The sequence below is a fragment of the Embiotoca jacksoni genome, unplaced genomic scaffold, assembly GCF_022577435.1.
Source record: "Embiotoca jacksoni isolate LCO1_2020_lvr unplaced genomic scaffold, fEmbJac1.0.p SCAF_9, whole genome shotgun sequence".
Lineage (NCBI taxonomy): Eukaryota > Metazoa > Chordata > Actinopteri > Embiotocidae > Embiotoca > Embiotoca jacksoni.
In genome coordinates, this window is record NW_027185447.1 from 9,369,319 (window position 1) to 9,387,407 (window position 18,089).

The 18,089-nt window shown below is 42.2% G+C and overlaps 2 protein-coding genes across 7 annotated transcripts; one reads left to right on the forward strand and one right to left on the reverse strand.

Annotated features, from left to right (window-relative positions):
• Positions 1–258: 258 nt before the first annotated feature.
• On the forward strand, positions 259–7,492 carry amigo1 (adhesion molecule with Ig-like domain 1). Of its 5 annotated transcripts, none has more exons than XM_069140350.1 (3): positions 259–890; positions 981–1,066; positions 1,756–7,492. In XM_069140350.1, the coding sequence occupies exon 3, from the start codon at positions 1,862–1,864 to the stop codon at positions 3,398–3,400; it is 1,539 nt and encodes a 512-aa protein (XP_068996451.1). In that variant the 5' UTR covers positions 259–890; positions 981–1,066; positions 1,756–1,861; the 3' UTR covers positions 3,401–7,492. The 5 variants fall into 5 exon arrangements, with proteins under 5 accessions (XP_068996451.1, XP_068996452.1, XP_068996453.1 ...); XM_069140351.1 differs by having other exon boundaries at positions 259–747; positions 961–1,066; XM_069140352.1 differs by having other exon boundaries at positions 259–747.
• Positions 7,493–9,211: 1,719 nt separating this feature from the next.
• On the reverse strand, positions 9,212–17,795 carry atxn7l2b (ataxin 7-like 2b). 2 transcript variants are annotated; one of them, XM_069141406.1, is made up of 9 exons: positions 17,698–17,795; positions 13,803–13,871; positions 13,395–13,710; positions 12,725–12,891; positions 12,418–12,500; positions 11,997–12,208; positions 11,362–11,539; positions 10,967–11,088; positions 9,212–10,386 (listed from the first exon to the last, which is right to left on the reverse strand). In XM_069141406.1, the coding sequence occupies exons 1-9, from the start codon at positions 17,792–17,794 to the stop codon at positions 9,639–9,641; spliced, it is 1,992 nt and encodes a 663-aa protein (XP_068997507.1). In that variant the 5' UTR covers position 17,795; the 3' UTR covers positions 9,212–9,638. The 2 variants fall into 2 exon arrangements, with proteins under 2 accessions (XP_068997507.1, XP_068997506.1); XM_069141405.1 differs by having other exon boundaries at positions 12,725–12,963.
• Positions 17,796–18,089: the final 294 nt, after the last annotated feature.

Sequence of the window (18,089 nt, forward strand, 5' to 3'; positions counted from 1 at the left end):
ATGATCAGGTTTTTGGGTTCGATAAATAACAACCTCAGTCCGAGTTGATCAAGTGCTAATGATTATTATGAAAAAACAACCTTATGATATTATAGATATTATAAACGTAAAACATGTTTCAGCTTTATAATATTTCATTTGGCTGGTTGGTTTGACTGATCCCTTTCCTCTTATGGGTTTTCAGTGCGTCTTTGAGTAAACAGCGCCTTCTGGGTTTGAGCGCGCTGCCTCTGCTGAGAAACACGTCAACCACTGCAGCAGTAGCAGCACTGCACGAAGACAGCAGCAGGCCCACAAGGAGCGACAGGAAGCTTGTCAGCTACAGACTGCCCATTCTTAATTATCTCCATGGCGGCTGATGAGACTCGACAAGAGCCGGACCTGCTCAGAATGCGCCAATTATCTGCAGAAGACGGATGTGCGGTCTTGTGTACGCAGAGCAGTATGTTGCGTTGAAATAAAAGACAGCTGATTAAAACGGGCTCGCTTAGCGATGTTTGTCATTTAAACGCGTGTTGTTGTCCGCTCTTTACGTAATCGTTTTGCGTAATTTTGGTGTTGGATGTCTCGTGGACCCGGATTATTTTGGCGAGGAGATCTCGAGAGGCTCTCCCTCCTCCCTGCACCCGTTGCTACCATCAACAGCAGACAGTCACACGGGGGGGTTATTTGTTTGTTTGCAGCAACATTGTACACAAACGAGGAGCAGTTTTATTGAAATTCAGCGCCGCTGCATCCCGGTTGAAGGTTAGTGTCTCTCGGTTTCCCTCTCCCATCTCTCGGCTCACGTTTCCATGTTGTGCTCGTTTGTTTTCCGACAGAATGGTGCAATGCAACGTTTGCACAGCTCTTCCACAAATGGACAAGGGCATCTCAGAATATGACATAACGTAAACATTTGCATTATTTTATATCTCTATCTTTTATTATTGTTGTTCTTCTTTATGCTATCAACTGTAGGTTATTTTTCTGTGTGCCAGGGAGATAAAGATGGAGAGACAGGAAAATGGGAAAAGGAAGAAAATCAGTGCCTGTCTTCCACGAGTGTTAATGCACATGGTTTAGCGTGAGTACCAAGTGTGTGCGTGTGTGTTTGCTTTAAAGGAAGACGCGCACTGTGCAAAGCACCAGGAGAAACTTTATGCTGTGTACAATATATGCGTGAGGACGATATGGGCAAGAAGGAGACCGTGTTTACTGTACATGGTACACTGCATGTTGATGCTGGTAAAGAGGTGGGAAACATGAGGACATTTACTCAGTATGCACTATGCAGGTCATTTATTGTTAATATTGTCATTTTGTAGGGATTGTAGCCATTGCAGTCACTATTTCAAATAATATAGCCTTAACAAAAAGAGTAATCATTTCTCTTGTCAAGTGTCAAGAATCTATAACTAAACACAGCCATGTTTTATGAGTACTACAGATGTAAACAAACGGCATCTGAAACCAGCAGAATCAGCATCAGTTGTCCAGTGTTAGTCCCTGTGTTAAAAGACCTGTCGTTCAGTGAGGAGGAGATGGCAAGCGGAAGTTTTTTAAATTGCTGGGGCGATCCTTTTGTTTACATGTGTCACAGATGGTCTTTAAATAATTTTTTGAATGCAAGATTTTCCATCGTGGTATTGTTGTGATTTGAATACTTTCCTCTGCTGCATGAATTTGTATCTTTGTGTCTACAAACAGTACACTTATCTAAAAATAATAGATATCACTCTGCTTTTTTTTTTTTTTTTTTTTTTTTTTTTTTAGCCTTCAACCAGCGATGTGCCTGGGAATCCTCCAGCTGCTCTTCCATGCATTTTTTCTGAGAATGGGATCCTAGTAAACCTCTGTGGGATTTAGAACAACTGCTAGCATGTTGCCACCCTCCACCAGAACAGGTGACAGCCTGTTGGAAACATTACCTCACTGGAGTAAGTGGAAGAGATGGGCTCTATCCCTCAACCTCTGCTTGGCTCTCCTCTGGCTCCCAGAGGCAGCAGGGTCCACACTGAACTGCCATAAGACATGCATCTGCGCCTCAAACATAGTGAGCTGCTCCAAGATGAATCTGACCACTGTCCCAACTGGTCTACCGCTCTACACTGCTGTGCTGGATCTCAGCTATAATGAGATAATGCGGCTGCGATCTGATTGGACCACAGTCAAGCTCCCAAATCTGCATAACCTCCTGCTCAGCCACAATGGTCTCCACTTCCTCTCCTCAGAGGCATTCATATATGTGAAGCACCTGCGCTACTTGGACCTGTCCTCAAACAGCCTGCGGCAGCTGGACGAGTTCATCTTCGAACCTTTGGTCAACTTGGAGGTGCTCTTGCTGTACAACAACCAAATTTCACAGATTGACCGATCAGCCTTCATTGGCATGATCCAACTTCAGAAGCTGTACCTCAGCCAGAACCAAATCTCCCGTTTCCCTGCGGAGCTGGTGAAGGAAAAGTCCCGCCTGGAAAAACTCAGCCTCCTGGACGTGTCCTCCAACAAGATCAAGTTCCTGCCCATCGATGAGCTCCAGGTGCTGCCTGCCTGGATTAAAAACGGCCTCTACTTTCACAACAACCCTCTGCTGTGTCACTGTGATCTCTACACACTCCTGGCACACTGGTACATTCGAAAGCTCAACTCTGCCGTGGACTTTAAAGACGACTTCACGTGTATTCTGCCTGGCCCACAAAAAACCCAAGTGGGTGTTTTTGATCTCAGTGGTGACAGTATGAACTGCAGCACATTCAAGGAGGCAGATGAAGAGGCTTTCCTGGAGCAAACACTGATCCTTGGCTGCGACACCAAACACAGGTACATGTTAAAGACCTGGACAATGCCTGGTAATGTGCTGGTGACGTCTGGAAGCAACCAGACAGCCAAAGTCTTGCCAGATGGGAGACTCCAGATCAGTCCAGTGAGGTCTGAGGACTCTGGGACCTACACTTGTGTTGCCATGAGTGAGGCCTTCAATGAGACTATCTATGTGGTGCTCAAGGTTCACAACTTCACCATGAATGGGGGCGGGGAGTCCCTGAACACAGCATACACCACCTTGGTGGGCTGCCTGGCCAGTGTGGTGTTGGTGCTTATGTACCTATACCTGACGCCATGTCGCTGCTTCTGCTGCCCCAACAAGGGTAAAAATCTGGGTGAGGACAGCATCCACTCCTCGATGCTCAGTGTGACACCGACCCACGAGGACCCAGCACTCAAGGCTGAGCTGAACAGGCATGTGGCGTTCATAGACTCCAAGAACTTGCAGGGCCAGAATGGAAAGCTGAATGCCAATGGGGATGAGGACGATGATGATCTGGATGCAGAGGCTGGTTCTCTTATGAAGGTGAAGAGGAAGAAGTCAGTGGCAGAGTCCATTAGCTCTGTCTTCTCAGACACTCCCATGGTGGTCTGAGAGGAGACTGGCAAAGACAGTGGATGCCACATGACTGGATGTATATGATACGACATGAGCCATGTTTTAGGTAATGTAAACTGTGACTGACCGCAGAGGGACATTCATCTGTAGTTGCTGGCAAGTGGAAAGAAGGATCTTAAAGGGAATACAAAAACTGTCTTGTTGTCGAAAAAGGACAATAGGCAGGACTTTTCCAGCATTTTAATGTGTAGCACTTAATATTCATACTGTGAAGGAATGGCAGAGTGCATGGACAGTGGAAGCTGCAAGTCTTATGCGAGTAGACGATATGTTGTCAATGTCAGCACTCAGGAAGTGAAATATTAAACTGCAAAAGTGTGGGAAATACATATGATGTAATGCAGATTGAAATTAGATTAAAATAAACAATAGTTCACATCTAGTATATATTGAAACTGTGGCTGGCTCATACTTATATTTACTATGAAGGATTAGAATAGATTGCATCTTACATAAACATTAGAGCATAGCTACATTTACTCCTCCTATAACAGGGACAGACACTTAGATTGACAGACTGACGTCACCAGGCAAATGAGTCCATGACATTAACCTTGAGTCATCTATAGTGAAACAGCATGCTATAAAACTACATTAAATGAGATCCCGGGCGCATCTAATGGGATAACGGAAATGTGTATTCTTTAGAGCCGCAGGCCATTTGAATCCTATTTCATACCGGATACTTAGTTGCACTCAGAGACAGTTTGTCAGACGGATTCTTTTTTATATTCGTAGTCATATGCAGCGATATATGATAGAGCTGTTTTTCCCTCGAACACTTTAAGGGATCAGTTTACATGGATAGATGTATGGGGCAAAACTGTAAACCAGCTCGAAGCAGATCATAGTTTAAAGATGAATCAAAGTCGTCACTGCACATCTACAGAGTAACTCAAAAGAAACTTTACAGCCTTAAACAATTACCAACCTGGAGCGTCTCTACCAGATACACATTAGGTGCCAGGGAAGGGTTTTCTTTAGACTGATTATCAACATATTGTCTCAATTCTGCATACAGACGGATACCACAATACTTACAGGGACAAATCAGCTTCTGTTCGTTGTCCAGAGGTGCCCCTTGCTGTCGACTTTGACTCTTGGCTTTTAGCCTTATTTTCTGTCAGTTGCAACAAAAGCAAGTTAAACATCAAGCCATTGATAAAAACTGCTACGTTAATTTATTTGTTCTGTATGAAAAAATGCATCTCATAGATTGTTTAAAAAAACTAAACTGTATTAGAATGTCAGAAATTTTGTCATAGATTTAAGTATTTATTTTTGCTCGGACGGACAGTTCATGACCCCTGTGTCACCCCTAACATGTAGCTGTTTACACTGTGGTAGTTAGAAAATATGGATGTTGTATTAGCGGGTGAACATTAGAGTCTGAATAACAGTAAAAACTTTTGGGTTCCTTCAGAAAATTAGGCTTATGAATGAAACTGATAAAGCTGTACCTTATTTGACAGCAAAGATCTAATAATAGTGTTTAAAGCAGCTGACAGGACATTTCCAGCAACACAGGGAATCTGAGATCTTTAAAAAAGATCCCTTTGTCTCAGCATTCATTATTGAATCTATTGTAAATTGAATTTAACATGCAAGACACCTGGTGTGCTGCACATATTTCATTACCAATGCTAAAATATGAGACTATGTCTCGACAAACAAGAAAGCGATTTCATTAAATCTTCATGTCATAATACAAAAAGGCTAGCCTGTCGTAAATGCTAATTACCTCTTTTGATGGGTCTAGCTTCCCTCTGTTTTCCATGTCTTTGTCTCTCTGAGCAGGAGGGCAGTCGGTGTGTTATCATGAGTCACAGCAACACAAAGCCATTCCCTCTGCTGACAGCCTCATTTTAACCCAGATGTGTTTGCTTTGTTTGTGTGCCTCTGTCATTATGAGACTGCCCCTACTTAGGTTCAAAAGCAATTATTCAACCAGGCGCTGAATGTGATGCCCTGTAAGTAGTCTGCAGTTTGTTTATGAGGGAAACGGCTGGAGCTTTCATCGAACATTTGCGAAAGCTCCAGCTGTTTCCCTCATGCGTTTGGAAAAGTGCTGTATAATATAAGAACTTATCATGTTTTTGAGTTCCAGTTCAAAAAGCATCACAAAAGAATACATAGTTATGTTAAAATCACAAAAATCTTGCTACTAATGATCAATTTAGCTTGCCAATGTTAAGATTTACACGTTTATCGGTGCAATAGGTTTTTACACTAAATTGGTGGAATATTCACAGCGGCTGCGTGCAGCGCAGCATTTCCTGTGTGGGTGAGAAAAGGAAGTCACACTTATTAGAGAGGTGGTGTGTGAATCATTCCACTCTCACACATTGGAATACCAGGTGGGGAAATAGAGAGCAGCAAAAATATCACGTGCTTAAATCAAGACACATTTAGCACGTCTGCAGACTGGTTGGATTGGGCCAAGAATCTGTCACATTTGAAAGGATGCTGGTTTTACATTTTACCCTCTAGACCTGAAGGATACGAGCTGTTCCCTGCTAAAACTCATTGGATTTTGATGCCACACAGGACAGCATGAAAAAAAAAAAAAAAAAAAAAAAAAAATCATACACAGATAATATAGCCATACTGAGTAGCTCACTATAAATTACCAGACCATTTTGGAATAACATGTGTTTTCCCTACAGGAACCCAGTGTCAATCCAGTTAAATCTGCTGTGGCTGATGGGTGGTCTACTCCTCTCTGTTGTCACTCAAAATACAAGTTGCATTTCTGTGTAGAGAGAAACTAAGCGCTATTGAAAGGTCCTAACACTGAGGAGAAGAGTGGCATTGTTCTCTCCAAAGCAAATCTGCCTTCCTATATATATATATCTATATATAAAGTATATATCCATGTATTGAGACTCACTTTCTGTGTTCAGTATTGATTAGTTGTGTGCTGCTATGTTCTATCAGTGTACCGACTGTATTCTTGTATAATCCAATGTTGTTTTTCATTTTGCATTTCGTCTGCCGCTGTGCTATTCTTAGCTGTTTAAACATTCAAGTCTTGATATAAATGTTTATTTTTTAAGCAGGGTGGGGTTTAGTTTTTTTAATCAAAAGAGGATGTATTTTACACTTGACTGGTGACGCACATGGTTAAACAGAGAATATATATGAACATGTATCACAAACTGTATTGGGAGAGTGACGGTTTTGACATAGTATAGACAGAGAGTATGTAGCCTCCAGTTATTTTCAGTCAGTATTTGACTTTGCTCATAAAGCCATAAGCAGATAAAAACAGTGCTTTTATCAGATTTAGGCAATGTCAGATAATGAAGGGAGATGTTGGTACAGTAGGTGCGTTCTTAAACAGATTATGTTATGATAATTAAAGCAACGACTTTTCTTTTGGTAAAGAAGTCATACTTTTGTCCTTTTTTATGGAAAATAAAAGCCAGGGATGTTGTAAACTTAAGAGATCTCTCTAGCCACACCAATGAATTCCTGAAACACAAGGGTTCCGAGTGGTTTTAAAGACAGTGGGTAAATAATTCTTCTCAGGACTATATCAGTTCCAATGTAATATTTATGAAACTTGATGACTGCATTTGAAAGGTTTTCATATTTAAAGTATAAATAGGACAAAATACTTTGGTTTTAAGATCTGTGCAGTTTACAGGCTCTTTGCTATTTACAGTAATGATACATTAACTCAGCTTTCACAGATTAGGGACGAGAGAGGTCTCTCACAGCCCGGCACACATCTCCATTCATCTAACTTTGAAGTAGCAATTACAGGAACATCCATGAGGTGGTGAGGCTAAATGCTCGCTGTTTTAACTGAGTGCTCATACAAGTGACCACAGCACAAGAAGGGAGCTTTTAACAGCATTAAGAGCACTACATTTATCGACCACTGCTTCAAAGATGAGATGTTTGGTCACTGCTATAAAACCAGAAAGGTCTCCCAGCTAAAGTGGAATGGCTTTGCATGGTATGCTTAAGAGCTACTCACACTGCAGGATAGGTGCAAACCCGTAAGCATTACAGAAAAAGAATACTGATGTATTGTTTGACTCAATAAAAGATCAAGATTTACACTTTGTGCTGACTCAGGCTTTTTTTTACCTATCCTGCCTCCTACTTTCAAAAGAAATTATATTTGAAATCTGCTGTTATTTGCATTTATGGATTGTGTCATATGGAGTTTACAGATTTACTATGTCTAATATTTAAAACTGCTGTACAGAATTACCCTTTTGCCATACTTGAGACATACTTATTTGCATTTACTTAATTAGTGAAGATCTCAATTTTACCTAAGACCCCTTTATGGCAAAACACAGGTACACAGATGGAGGTTTTCATGTATAAGCTTAGATATAATGGTTTATAATGATTATCAGATTTAATATATCTCAGTTCATTTTTACTTCCTGCCACTTAAGCCGAGTATTATAGTGTAGTATAGTATAGTATTTTATTTAAATGGCTAAGAGTTCATCATGCTGCTTCTTCTGAGCACCACTGGCGACTTAATACCACCTATTGGTAAAATTAGGTAGTGCACTAATGTAAGTAAATATTGACATTTACTTGCTTTTGAATCATTATAGCTATAATAATCATTAGATTATTGACATGTTTATTCAAAATATGTCACCTCTGTTTATACAACTGTTTGAAGTGTTGAAAGAAAATAGGGTAAGATCATGTTTTTCATATTGTCTACTTATGAAACTACTTTTAATGTGGTGATCTAAAGTAGGAACAAATTATCCCCCCAGTAGACCACAGAATTAACCAATCAAATCACATTGTATTACAAATCAAATAGTGTCTTGAGTGCATAATTTTCCCAGGAAACATGTATTATGTTAGATGCCTGTCCATTCACTGCAACATCATAAATAAAACAACAAGCAGGAAATATGCGTGAAATGTATCACTTTTAAAAAAAAAAAGAAAAGAAAATGGTGTACCTGGTTAATCAGGAAAAATCTGTCTGACTGAATTTTCCAAACACAGCAGAACACCTGTCTGTTACTCTAACCCTGGACTTACCTGGATGACAGCTTTGCTTCTTTTTGAAGTTTCTATACGACTGCATGACCTGCTGTGCGTTGTGTTGACTGATGAATCTGCAGGCTGTTCCTGTTTGCAGAATTACAATCTGTCTTTATTGTCTCCACAGTGCATGAATATCCCCTTTCAGCGATATAGCAACACTCAATTTAAGACACAACTAACAACCTTTAGTGCCACAGGGTTCAAAAACGTTTTTCACTTCCGGGGACAAACACTTGACAACAGTCCCCTTCCTACCTATATACCTGAGCTCGAGATATGTGTACAGTGACACCCTGTGTACAAGTAAATTGTGGTTATTCCAGCCAAGTACTTGGCCTCTACTGCACCACCTGGTGTCCGAAAATCGTAAATACTTATCAGTTTTAATAATTTTATGAAAAGGAAACTGACAGTTTCAATTTTACTGAACTATCTTTAATGATTCATCATACAAAACCACTATGAAATAACAGAAAACAGTAAAGGTTCAGAAATGTTGAATGCTTCTGCCATGAAATGTCTTTAAAATGTTAGCTTAGTCAGCAGACTGAGGTATATTTGTCCTCCCACAGATAATTAACTGAGACATTTAGTCATGTACAAAAATAGATTTTTTTTTTTTCACATACAAATATTTATTCCTGAAATCTTTGAATAAAAACACAAAGATAAATAAAGATGGAAAAAAAGATGTAAGCATGTGCATACACAAAAACATACAACCACCCACCCACCCGCCCACCCATACACACACACACACACGCGCACGCACGCGCACGCACGCACGCACGCACGCACACACACACACACACGCACTCACTCAAGACACTCAGACACTCAGATACTCAGATACTCAGATACTCATCCGTTGTTGGCAGCAGCTGTATACTGCAGCAGGCTCTTCTCCAAGAGGGCTTTTTAAGGCTGGCCTCTTTATTGGCAGCAAAAATGTGATGGTAACAATAACTGTCATTTACAAATGTGTTTACTGCTGTTAAAAAAAAAAAAAAAAAAAAAAAAAAAAATCACTATCAAGTTCAAATTAAGAAGTAGAAATATACAGTCCCATTCACATTTTTTTTTCTAAAATTAAAAGGGGACGATCCACATCATGAGAAAACTGATGGTATGCAGCGTATTGCATGATTTTACAATGCAGACAGCAACAGGGTCTTTAGGGGTCCGATCTTTTTTCCAAGCCCCAAGACAGCACATCCTCGATATTCCCTCCTTTCCAGGAGACGAGGCTGGAGCAGGACGAGGAGGACAAGCATGTATATTTGGAGGTTTTGGACAATGAGGAGTTGAGGAGCAGTGACTCAGTGCTGCCTTTGCGCTTCTGGGCAAGACCCCTGTGGTCATAGCCCAGCACTTTCTGCTGAGCCCCCGGGGGCGTTGCTCTGCTGCGGGGAGAGCGGTGGGTTGGTGCAGGTAAAGAGGAACACTTCTCCAATTCTGACAGCTGCCTCTCTGTGGGCTTCAGGGGCTGAGGAGGGCATGGCTTCTTTCCACTGGTTGGTCCTTGAGAGGAGGCGACGTGTGGCGGACCCTTCTCATGGAGGGGAGGATCCCTGATGTATCTGGACGATTTGTCCTTACCGCTGTGTAACAGCTTGGCAGCTTTCTGTGCTGCGCTTCCATCGTGCATAAGCGCCACCTCCCTCAGCTGAGCCTTGTTGGCTCGCCCGACAGGGTTGCGCTGTCTGTAAGACCCGAGGCTCACTGAAGTGGTGCAATAAGGCGGTTTGGTACTGTGAGAGTTCTGCTGACTACTTTTGGTTTCCAATTGTCCAAATGAGGTAGACTCAAGGCCAAGGGAGTCAGTGGATTTGGAGGATCTATCTCTAGTCCTGACAGGTGATCCTACGGTTGAAGAGGTGACATGACGTGACCGGAGACCTGATGACACTTGTGGCATTTTCCTGGGAGTTCACAGAAAAACATGAAGCTGGTGAAGAGTCGGCATTTCATACAAATGAGGTGAAAACAAATCTACAATGCAGATTCACCTATATCTAAACTTCTGGTTTATTATGAGATAGATCATCCAGTGACTGAATCCTCAAAATATTGGCTAACATCCCGTGATGGAATATGACTGAGCATGAACAACTGACTCCTTAAGCTCAGAAATTCCCGCCTTTAAGCTAAAGGTTTATCTTGAGTGTCTGTCAATACAGCGAAAAAATTTAACGTAGCAATGCCATGAATCTTACTCTCATTGTCGTGTTTTATTTCTGTAAGAGATCAGATCAAATCTGACCACAGTAAATCAAAGACAAGTGGACCTGTACTTTTTGTACTTTAACGCACAGACAAAGACAACAACAATTGACAATTCTATTATCCAAACGATTACCAGTGAATTACCATGATTCGATTCATTTTCTTTGATTATGATAGATATGTAGATATATCAATCTCTGCAGTGCAGAACCCAGGTTCAGCTGCAGAACATTGCCCTGCAGTGGACTCAGTGTCTTACGTGTAGTTGATACTCACTTCCACAAGTTTGTGCCGACGTGGCGCTCCAGCATGGCACTCAGGGCAAACCGCAGGTGGTGCAAATGCCGGTCAAATGTGAAGATGCTGCAACCCAGTGTGCGACATCCAAAAGTGCATAGCTGCAAAACAGAAACAATGTTTTATAAATACAGACACACTGAAATGTTTTTATAAAGGGAAGAATTTCTACTCATGACAACAGTGACTTTAAAAGAAAATGCAAAATAAATGCAGCAACCCACTTTTCTATTCTGAGAAAGTCCCTGTTAATTTCACTCTATAGATTCGTACATCACATGTCCTCTCTCAAAACAGCAGTAAAAATACTTTTTTAATATGTCTGAATATCCAAATCTACTTGCTGCTGTGCTTCTGTATGTTTCTGACCTCACCCCAAGTGGTTTGGGGTGCCAGGGTGTAGCAGGCAGGTCTGTGGCTTCCTCCTGCTCATCTTCTTCACTATCCTCACTTAACAGCAGGTTCTGGTTAAAAGGGTATGGAGGGTGTACGTCCACTTCCACAGTGCTGTTCTTTTCCTCTTCTCGAAAGCTTGCTGATGGATTTCTGGACCTGCTTGACAGCAAAAATGTTACAAAATGAGAATGATGCACTATGCAAGAGCACCAAGTAGATCAATAGCAGGCTCTTAGTGTAGAAACAAATACTCAGAAACACATTAACATCGGGATGGCACCATCTGTCACTGTCAGTTCTCTCTTTATTGTTTCGTCATAGCGAAGCAATGGTTGTTTGTTTTATATGTATAACGGTGCAAAATAAAACAGTCACAAGTAAAGGCTGGTTGCAGGGCTGGCAGATTAACTGTACCCTACATGTAGACTGAATTACATTAGCAGGTCTGCAGCTCTACAGCATGCCGTTACTCAGCATCACTGTACAACACTGTAAGAATGCAATCATGTTTCTTTCATGTCATTGGGACTTTGCTGCTTCATCTCTGACGATTATCTGCAGATATATCTACGTGAATCAAATTGACTTTAATATGAAAAATTGTATTTCATACCTGAGAATGCGGCAGTTACTGTTGAAGTTGTATTTACTGCCCTGAGTTGTTATTTTCTCTTCAAAAGCTTCCAAATGTTTCTCTTTGTGTTTTGATTTGACAAGAAGCTGCTCCATATCTCGACCTGCGGAGGTTGTTCTCTGCTCCGCTGCCGACTGTTCAGTGGTTTCATGCTTTCCCAACGCTTTCTGCTGCTGCTGGATGGAATCAGTCTGTGTAGAAACAACAGCACAAAAGAGATGAGTAGGATTTCACATTTAATCTGAAGGAAAGGATCAAATCGTCTATGTTTATGTATGAAACAATGAAAAAAATGCAACCTCCACGACAAAAGACTCATGTCTTCTTTAATATTGAAGAACATTAAAGATACCAGTAATAAATTTGGGCAAAATGCCATGACACTAGACTGAGAGTTTACATTGCATATAAGCTCCCGGCTGATCAGCTTCTTCCTTTCCGAATCCAGAACTCTGCAGTGTTTATTCGGCTCACATTCTTTCTCTGTGTGAAAAAACAAGCAAACAGAGAAGTCAGTCAGCACCAGCACGACACAGGCAGTCAATAGGATCCATGCCGGCTGCAAGGAAACTGCACAAAATTACATTATAATTCATATACTGCTGTATACAGTATAGTATACCTAAGCTAACCCCAAATGGACAAGCGTTGCCAGTTTCGAGACATGTGGCAGGAAGAAACAGAAACTGAATAAACAGCAGGCTTACTGTTGATGTTTTTGTAAATCCGACTGTAGGTTCTCATTCCTCGCTGAGGACAGTGAGACTCAGTGGGCTGTCCAGCTGTTGGCTTCTGGACAGAGGGTCTCTCTGACAGAGAAGTGGAGCAGGAACTGTCGCCCGGCGGCAGGGGTGCCGAGTGCCATGGAGGAACCCTGGGGTGAGGCGTGGAGGACAAGTGGTTTGGGAGGGCAGGGTTTTCCTCGGGGAACTTCACTGAAGATAAACTACAAAAGCAGTTAGAGAAGTAAACTTTTGAATTGTCTTATCAGATTAATGCAAGATAGACTTACAAGTATGGGACAGAATTTATGTTGATTCAACTCCTACAATACAGAAAACTAAAAGGGTTTCTTGTAACTCGGACCAGATTGCACAGCATTCTGTATTTAAGATGTTACTCTTTGTGTTCTCTGATGCTCTGCCAGCTCGACCAGCGACATACTGAAGTTACAAATAAACAGCACCACATTGCACAAGAGTTAATCAACATATTGCTATCCCACCTCCTGGTACTGTTTCAACAAAGCAGCAAATAAGGATTGAAAAGGGGCTGAGTTCTTCAGTACAAGCTGATTAATTCACTCGAGCATCTCTTGAAATCAGCATTATTGCCTTTTCCCCGTCTAATTATCAAGTCACCAACCATAAACAGTACCTCACTGTCTCCTTGTGGACCTTAGCAGGCCTGTGCTGGTGGCCAGGTAATACTGCTGAGGACACGGCGGCGCCCTCATGGCATCTACCATCCTTCTGCTTCTCTATACAAGACGAAACATTTGAAGGAGACCTGCTGGGACAAGGTCGCTGCTGAGGAGCCACAGCTGGGGACAGGCCACACATCTTCATGACAGATCCATGCCACCTTTCACAGTGTTTCTCAAAGGCTTGAGGTTTCACCACCTGACCACAGTGGCTGCACCCCACCAGGTAAAAATCATCATGTGCTGGGCAGTGGCCATAAATATGCATATCTGCAGAGAAGAATACAAAAGAGAGAAGAAATGAGATGAGGTGATACTGAATGAACTCAGACTTATTGAGCTTCATGAGAAGCAGTCCTCACCTTCTTTCCTGAGGGTCATGGTCTCAGAGCGGCTCATCCCATTCTTGCTGTCTTCAACATTAGACCCAGCTGCAGGCAAGGCAAACACAGTCGGCATGAAATCTTGGGATGGGAAGTTTCTGTAGCTTCTTCCAAGAAACAGGTTTACTTTACTTTACTTTATCTTAACAGCTTTGCTTGTTATATTATGGAGGCTTGACGACCCAACTAACTATTGAACAGAACTTTATTTGTGCTTGTGCTGCAGTACATCCTCATAGCATCTCAGCTCAGCACAACATCTACAACGTGACGTATACGTACTTCCTGCTTACGTCATCTCACATCACGGGTACCTGCAAGGCTCACAACCCTAATACATCACATCCCCCTTTTTAACATGCTTTGTTTTTGTTTTTTTCTTATGAGGATTTGTTGTTTACCTTAGCATAACAACTGCAAACATCTCAATGTTTAAATGTCACATGAATACATTCAACCTACGCTCTGTATCTAGCAGGTAATCTTATTTGTCTGCCAGATCTGGTATCATATCAGAGTGTCTCAGGTTGTTCATGAGTCGTGTCATTTTGGTCTGCAACAACTATTTGCTCATCTGCTCGTGTGTGTGTGTGTGTGTGTGTGTGTTGCTTGTTTGCCTCGGCTTCAGGTCAGTGTCTTGTTCGTCTGCAGATGGAAAGGTTTTCTCTTCCGTCTTCCTCAGATACTTTCTGTTTCTCCTGCACAGTCTCCCATCTGGTGTACGAACCACAAAAGAACGCGGCTGTTCATTTTTGTGCAGGACCACGGCTGGCTGCCATGTCTCTCCTCTTTGCATCCCGACATTCTCTGCTGCTTTCAGGTCTGACGGTCTCTTCGTTTGTCTGTTGAAGTAGAGTTTTTGCTTGTCCCGCTTTTCCCTCAGCTGTCTGGTCACCTGGGCAGTTCCCTCTGGAGTAAGCAGAGAAGTTGAAGTTGGCAGTTTTCCTTTCAGCCGCCATCCCATTAGCAACTGTGCTGGTGATAATCCTACACTTTCCAAAGGTGTGTTTTGATACTCCGACAACGAAATGTAAGGGTCACCATTATTACACTCTGACTTCTTCAGCAGATGTTTAATAGTCTGTACTGTTCTTTCTGCCCGTCCGTTTGACTGGCCGTGACCTGGACTTGATGTGGTATGTCTGAATTCCCAGCTTTCCGCAAAGCCCTTGAATTCAGCACTGGCGTACTGAGGACCATTATCCAAGATGACAACGTCTGGAATGCCATGCCCGGCAAAGATCGACTTCATGGCAACTATAACACTGCTACTGGTGGTGTCTCTCAGCTTGGTGATTTCAGGAAACTTCAAAAAGTAGTCCACGCACAGCAGAAACCCAGATCCTTTATAGTGAAATAGGTCGGTCCCTACTTTCTCCCACGTCCAATGAATGTCTCTTGGAACGGCACTTCTCTCATTCGGCCATCATGACAGCATAGTGTCTTTCAGTAGCTGCAGTTCAGGGTCCTCTGCTGTAGTTTTTCTGAACATTTGCAGCTTTTCCCCTGAAATGGGTAGCTGGGATGTAACAATGTTAACTTTCAACTGGTTTTTTTTCCAGCAGATCTTCTTTCGGCTCTTTGAGGAATGCAATATGTAATTCCTTGCCTGGCCTATAGGTGACTCTGAGGCTGTATTTCTGCAGTTTTTAGAGCATCCTGTGCAGTCTCATGTGAGCTTGGTGCAAAGGTTTTTTTTTTAAAGACGCTTTCTAGCGGCTTCTGGTCACTCTCAACATGGATGTATTTTCCATAAACATATTGATGACATTTTTCACAACCATAGACAATAGCGAGCAGCTCTTTGTCAATCTGTGCGTACCTGCGCTGACAGTCAGTGAGTGCTCTTGACCGATATGCTACTGGATGTCCATCCTGCAATACGACAGCTCCGATACCTTCTGAACTTGCATCAACTGAGAGTGTGGTTGGGTTTTTTGACATCATAAAACTTCAAAGTTGGAGCTTTGGCAACAAGCTGTTTCAGTTGCTCAAAACGCCTCTTCTGTGTCTCCTTCAAGCTTTAATGGAGCACGATGTCTGACAAAGTTAGGAATGAACTTCGCAAAATCCAGTATCTTGCCACAAGTCATACCCATGAATCTCAGCAGCTCCTGTTTGTTCTGTGGTGGAGGTGTGTCCAATGTACTTTATTTCGTTTGTCCTGATGAAACACTTGTTTTTGTTAAGTTTCAGGTTGTATTCCCTTACTCTGTCTAACAACTTTTTCAGCCTGTGGTCATGCCCCTCTTTGGAGTCTCCCCATACAAGCAAGTCGTCAGTGATGTTCACAACACCTTCCAGATCCTCTATCATCTCCCAGTAAAGCTGGAACATCTTCTTGTATAATTTCAAACTCAATGCTGTGCTTTTGGCCCTTATGTTCACATGTCAGTGTTCTCTTGCCCAGTGCAGCTTATTTTACGGCCAAAGGAACGCAAAGAGTTTTGTTTTGCTTGCTCTAAGCCGGCCTCGAACATCAAGTGCATTAAATGTTTTAACTGACATTAGATTGCAGTATGTACCTGTGTCCAGTTTAAATGTCATCACGTTATTTATTTTCAGTCTCTAAATTCATTTTTCTTCCTCAGTTTTAGTCTCCGCAGCCTCCATCACTGATGTGTTTTTCATGCTCCACCTTGACTGTACCGAAGTAAATGTCATTTTCACTCACTTTGCTCCACTGCATGGACTCTCACTTGCACGGTAAATATCAATATCTTTTTCGAGTGTCAGATCTGCTTCTCTTAACAGTCTGCCTCTCACTTGGTCGTTAGTTATGCCACATACTATTCTGTTGGGTACCAGGGAGTCATGAAACAGTCCGAATTCACAGTCCTTAGCTTTGTTTTTCAGGTCTGTGGCATAGGCATCAAGTTTCTGACTGTTTCTGGGTTCGAGTGAAGAACATGTGCCTGATGTAAAGTATGTTTTTACTGGGCCCAAAATAATCCTGGAAATTCCTCTTCAGCACGTCTATCATGTCTCTTTCGTCGTCCTCAAAGTCAACAGTCTTACATAGTTTTATTGCACACTGCACTTTCTCGGACGTTTCCGCGATGCTGAAGAGCTGAATCCAGTTTCTCCAACTTTCTGCAAGATCACCTTGCAAACTCAGGCTCGGTGGAGGTTGAAACTGCGCCATGCTCTTATTACACTTTAACTTCTGACACCGTGTTATATTATGGAGGCTTGACGACCCAACTAACTTATGGACAGAACTTTATTTGTGGTCGTGCTGCAGTACATCCTCATCGCGTCTCAGTTCAGCACAGCAACTACAACGTGACGTATACGTACTTCCTGCTCACGTCATCTCACATCACGGGTACCTGCAAGGCTCACAACCCTACTACGTCACAGTTGAGGAAAACGTCTGTCACACCAATCCGTGCAGTTGATTTGATAGGGTTGTACACATCAATTAAAAGGCGATTCAGTTGAAACCTCTGCTATAATGCATCATGCCAGCTTCTTCCTCGTTATCTGGTCCAGTCGGAAGCAGGAGAGTCAATTTAGCTGTTGGCTTAGCACACTGGACAAATCCTCAATTGATTTAGTGTTGTTGTTTTGGTGTAACAGCGTCGGACAGGCCGACATTAATGGTGAATCCATCTACCGTGAGCACGGTGTTTACCACATGGTGTTTTCGCTGCATTACTTGGTTGTGGTCTGACAAACAATAACTTAAATTTGTTTTTTATTTGTTGCCACTTATTAGCAAACCCTCACTGCACTAGGACCCAGCGGGTCTTTTGTTTGGGTTGCGGTTTCTGCCGCTCGGTGTGGATATGGAACAAAAAAAATAAATCGCAGGACACTTGACATTATATCATGATGAGTATCGGGTGTGGGGCAGGGGAGGGCGACTCACCGTCAGACGATGAAACATTCACCCTGTCCACCCAGCAACTCCAATTTAATCCGACAAAATCGTCGAGATTAGGATTTCGCCGATCCAAAGCGGCCATTGCTGCTCTCGCGCGCTCATGAGACGGTAACGCCAGTTCACGCGTAACCTCGTGGCCGCGCTCAACCCATAGTCATCCACGTATGACGGTGTGGTCACGTGACGGCTCGGGGAATAGATGAGTTTTTTAACATTAATATACAGATTTGAAGATTACCGTTGTTTAAATTTATTATATATATATGTTATATATATATATAAATAAAACAAAGGAGAGATTTCCAAGTTTGTGCCTGAAGTGAAATAAAAGTTGCATTGCACAGTTAGCAGAACAAGGTGTGTCCTTTTTACTGCAG

Bases quoted from the DNA above. Each gene is read 5' to 3' on its own strand.
- amigo1 (XM_069140347.1), top strand. From the start codon at position 1,862: ATGTTGCCACCCTCCACCAGAACAGGTGACAGCCTGTTGGAAACATTA.
- atxn7l2b (XM_069141405.1), bottom strand. From the start codon at position 17,794: ATGGCCGCTTTGGATCGGCGAAATCCTAATCTCGACGATTTTGTCGGA. The intron at 13,872-17,697 runs GTGAGTCGCCCT...CCTTGCCTGCAG, and splicing joins GAATGTTTCATCGTCTGACG to CTGGGTCTAATGTTGAAGAC. The intron at 12,964-13,394 runs GTACTGTTTATG...CTGCTTTTGTAG, and splicing joins GTCCACAAGGAGACAGTGAG to TTTATCTTCAGTGAAGTTCC.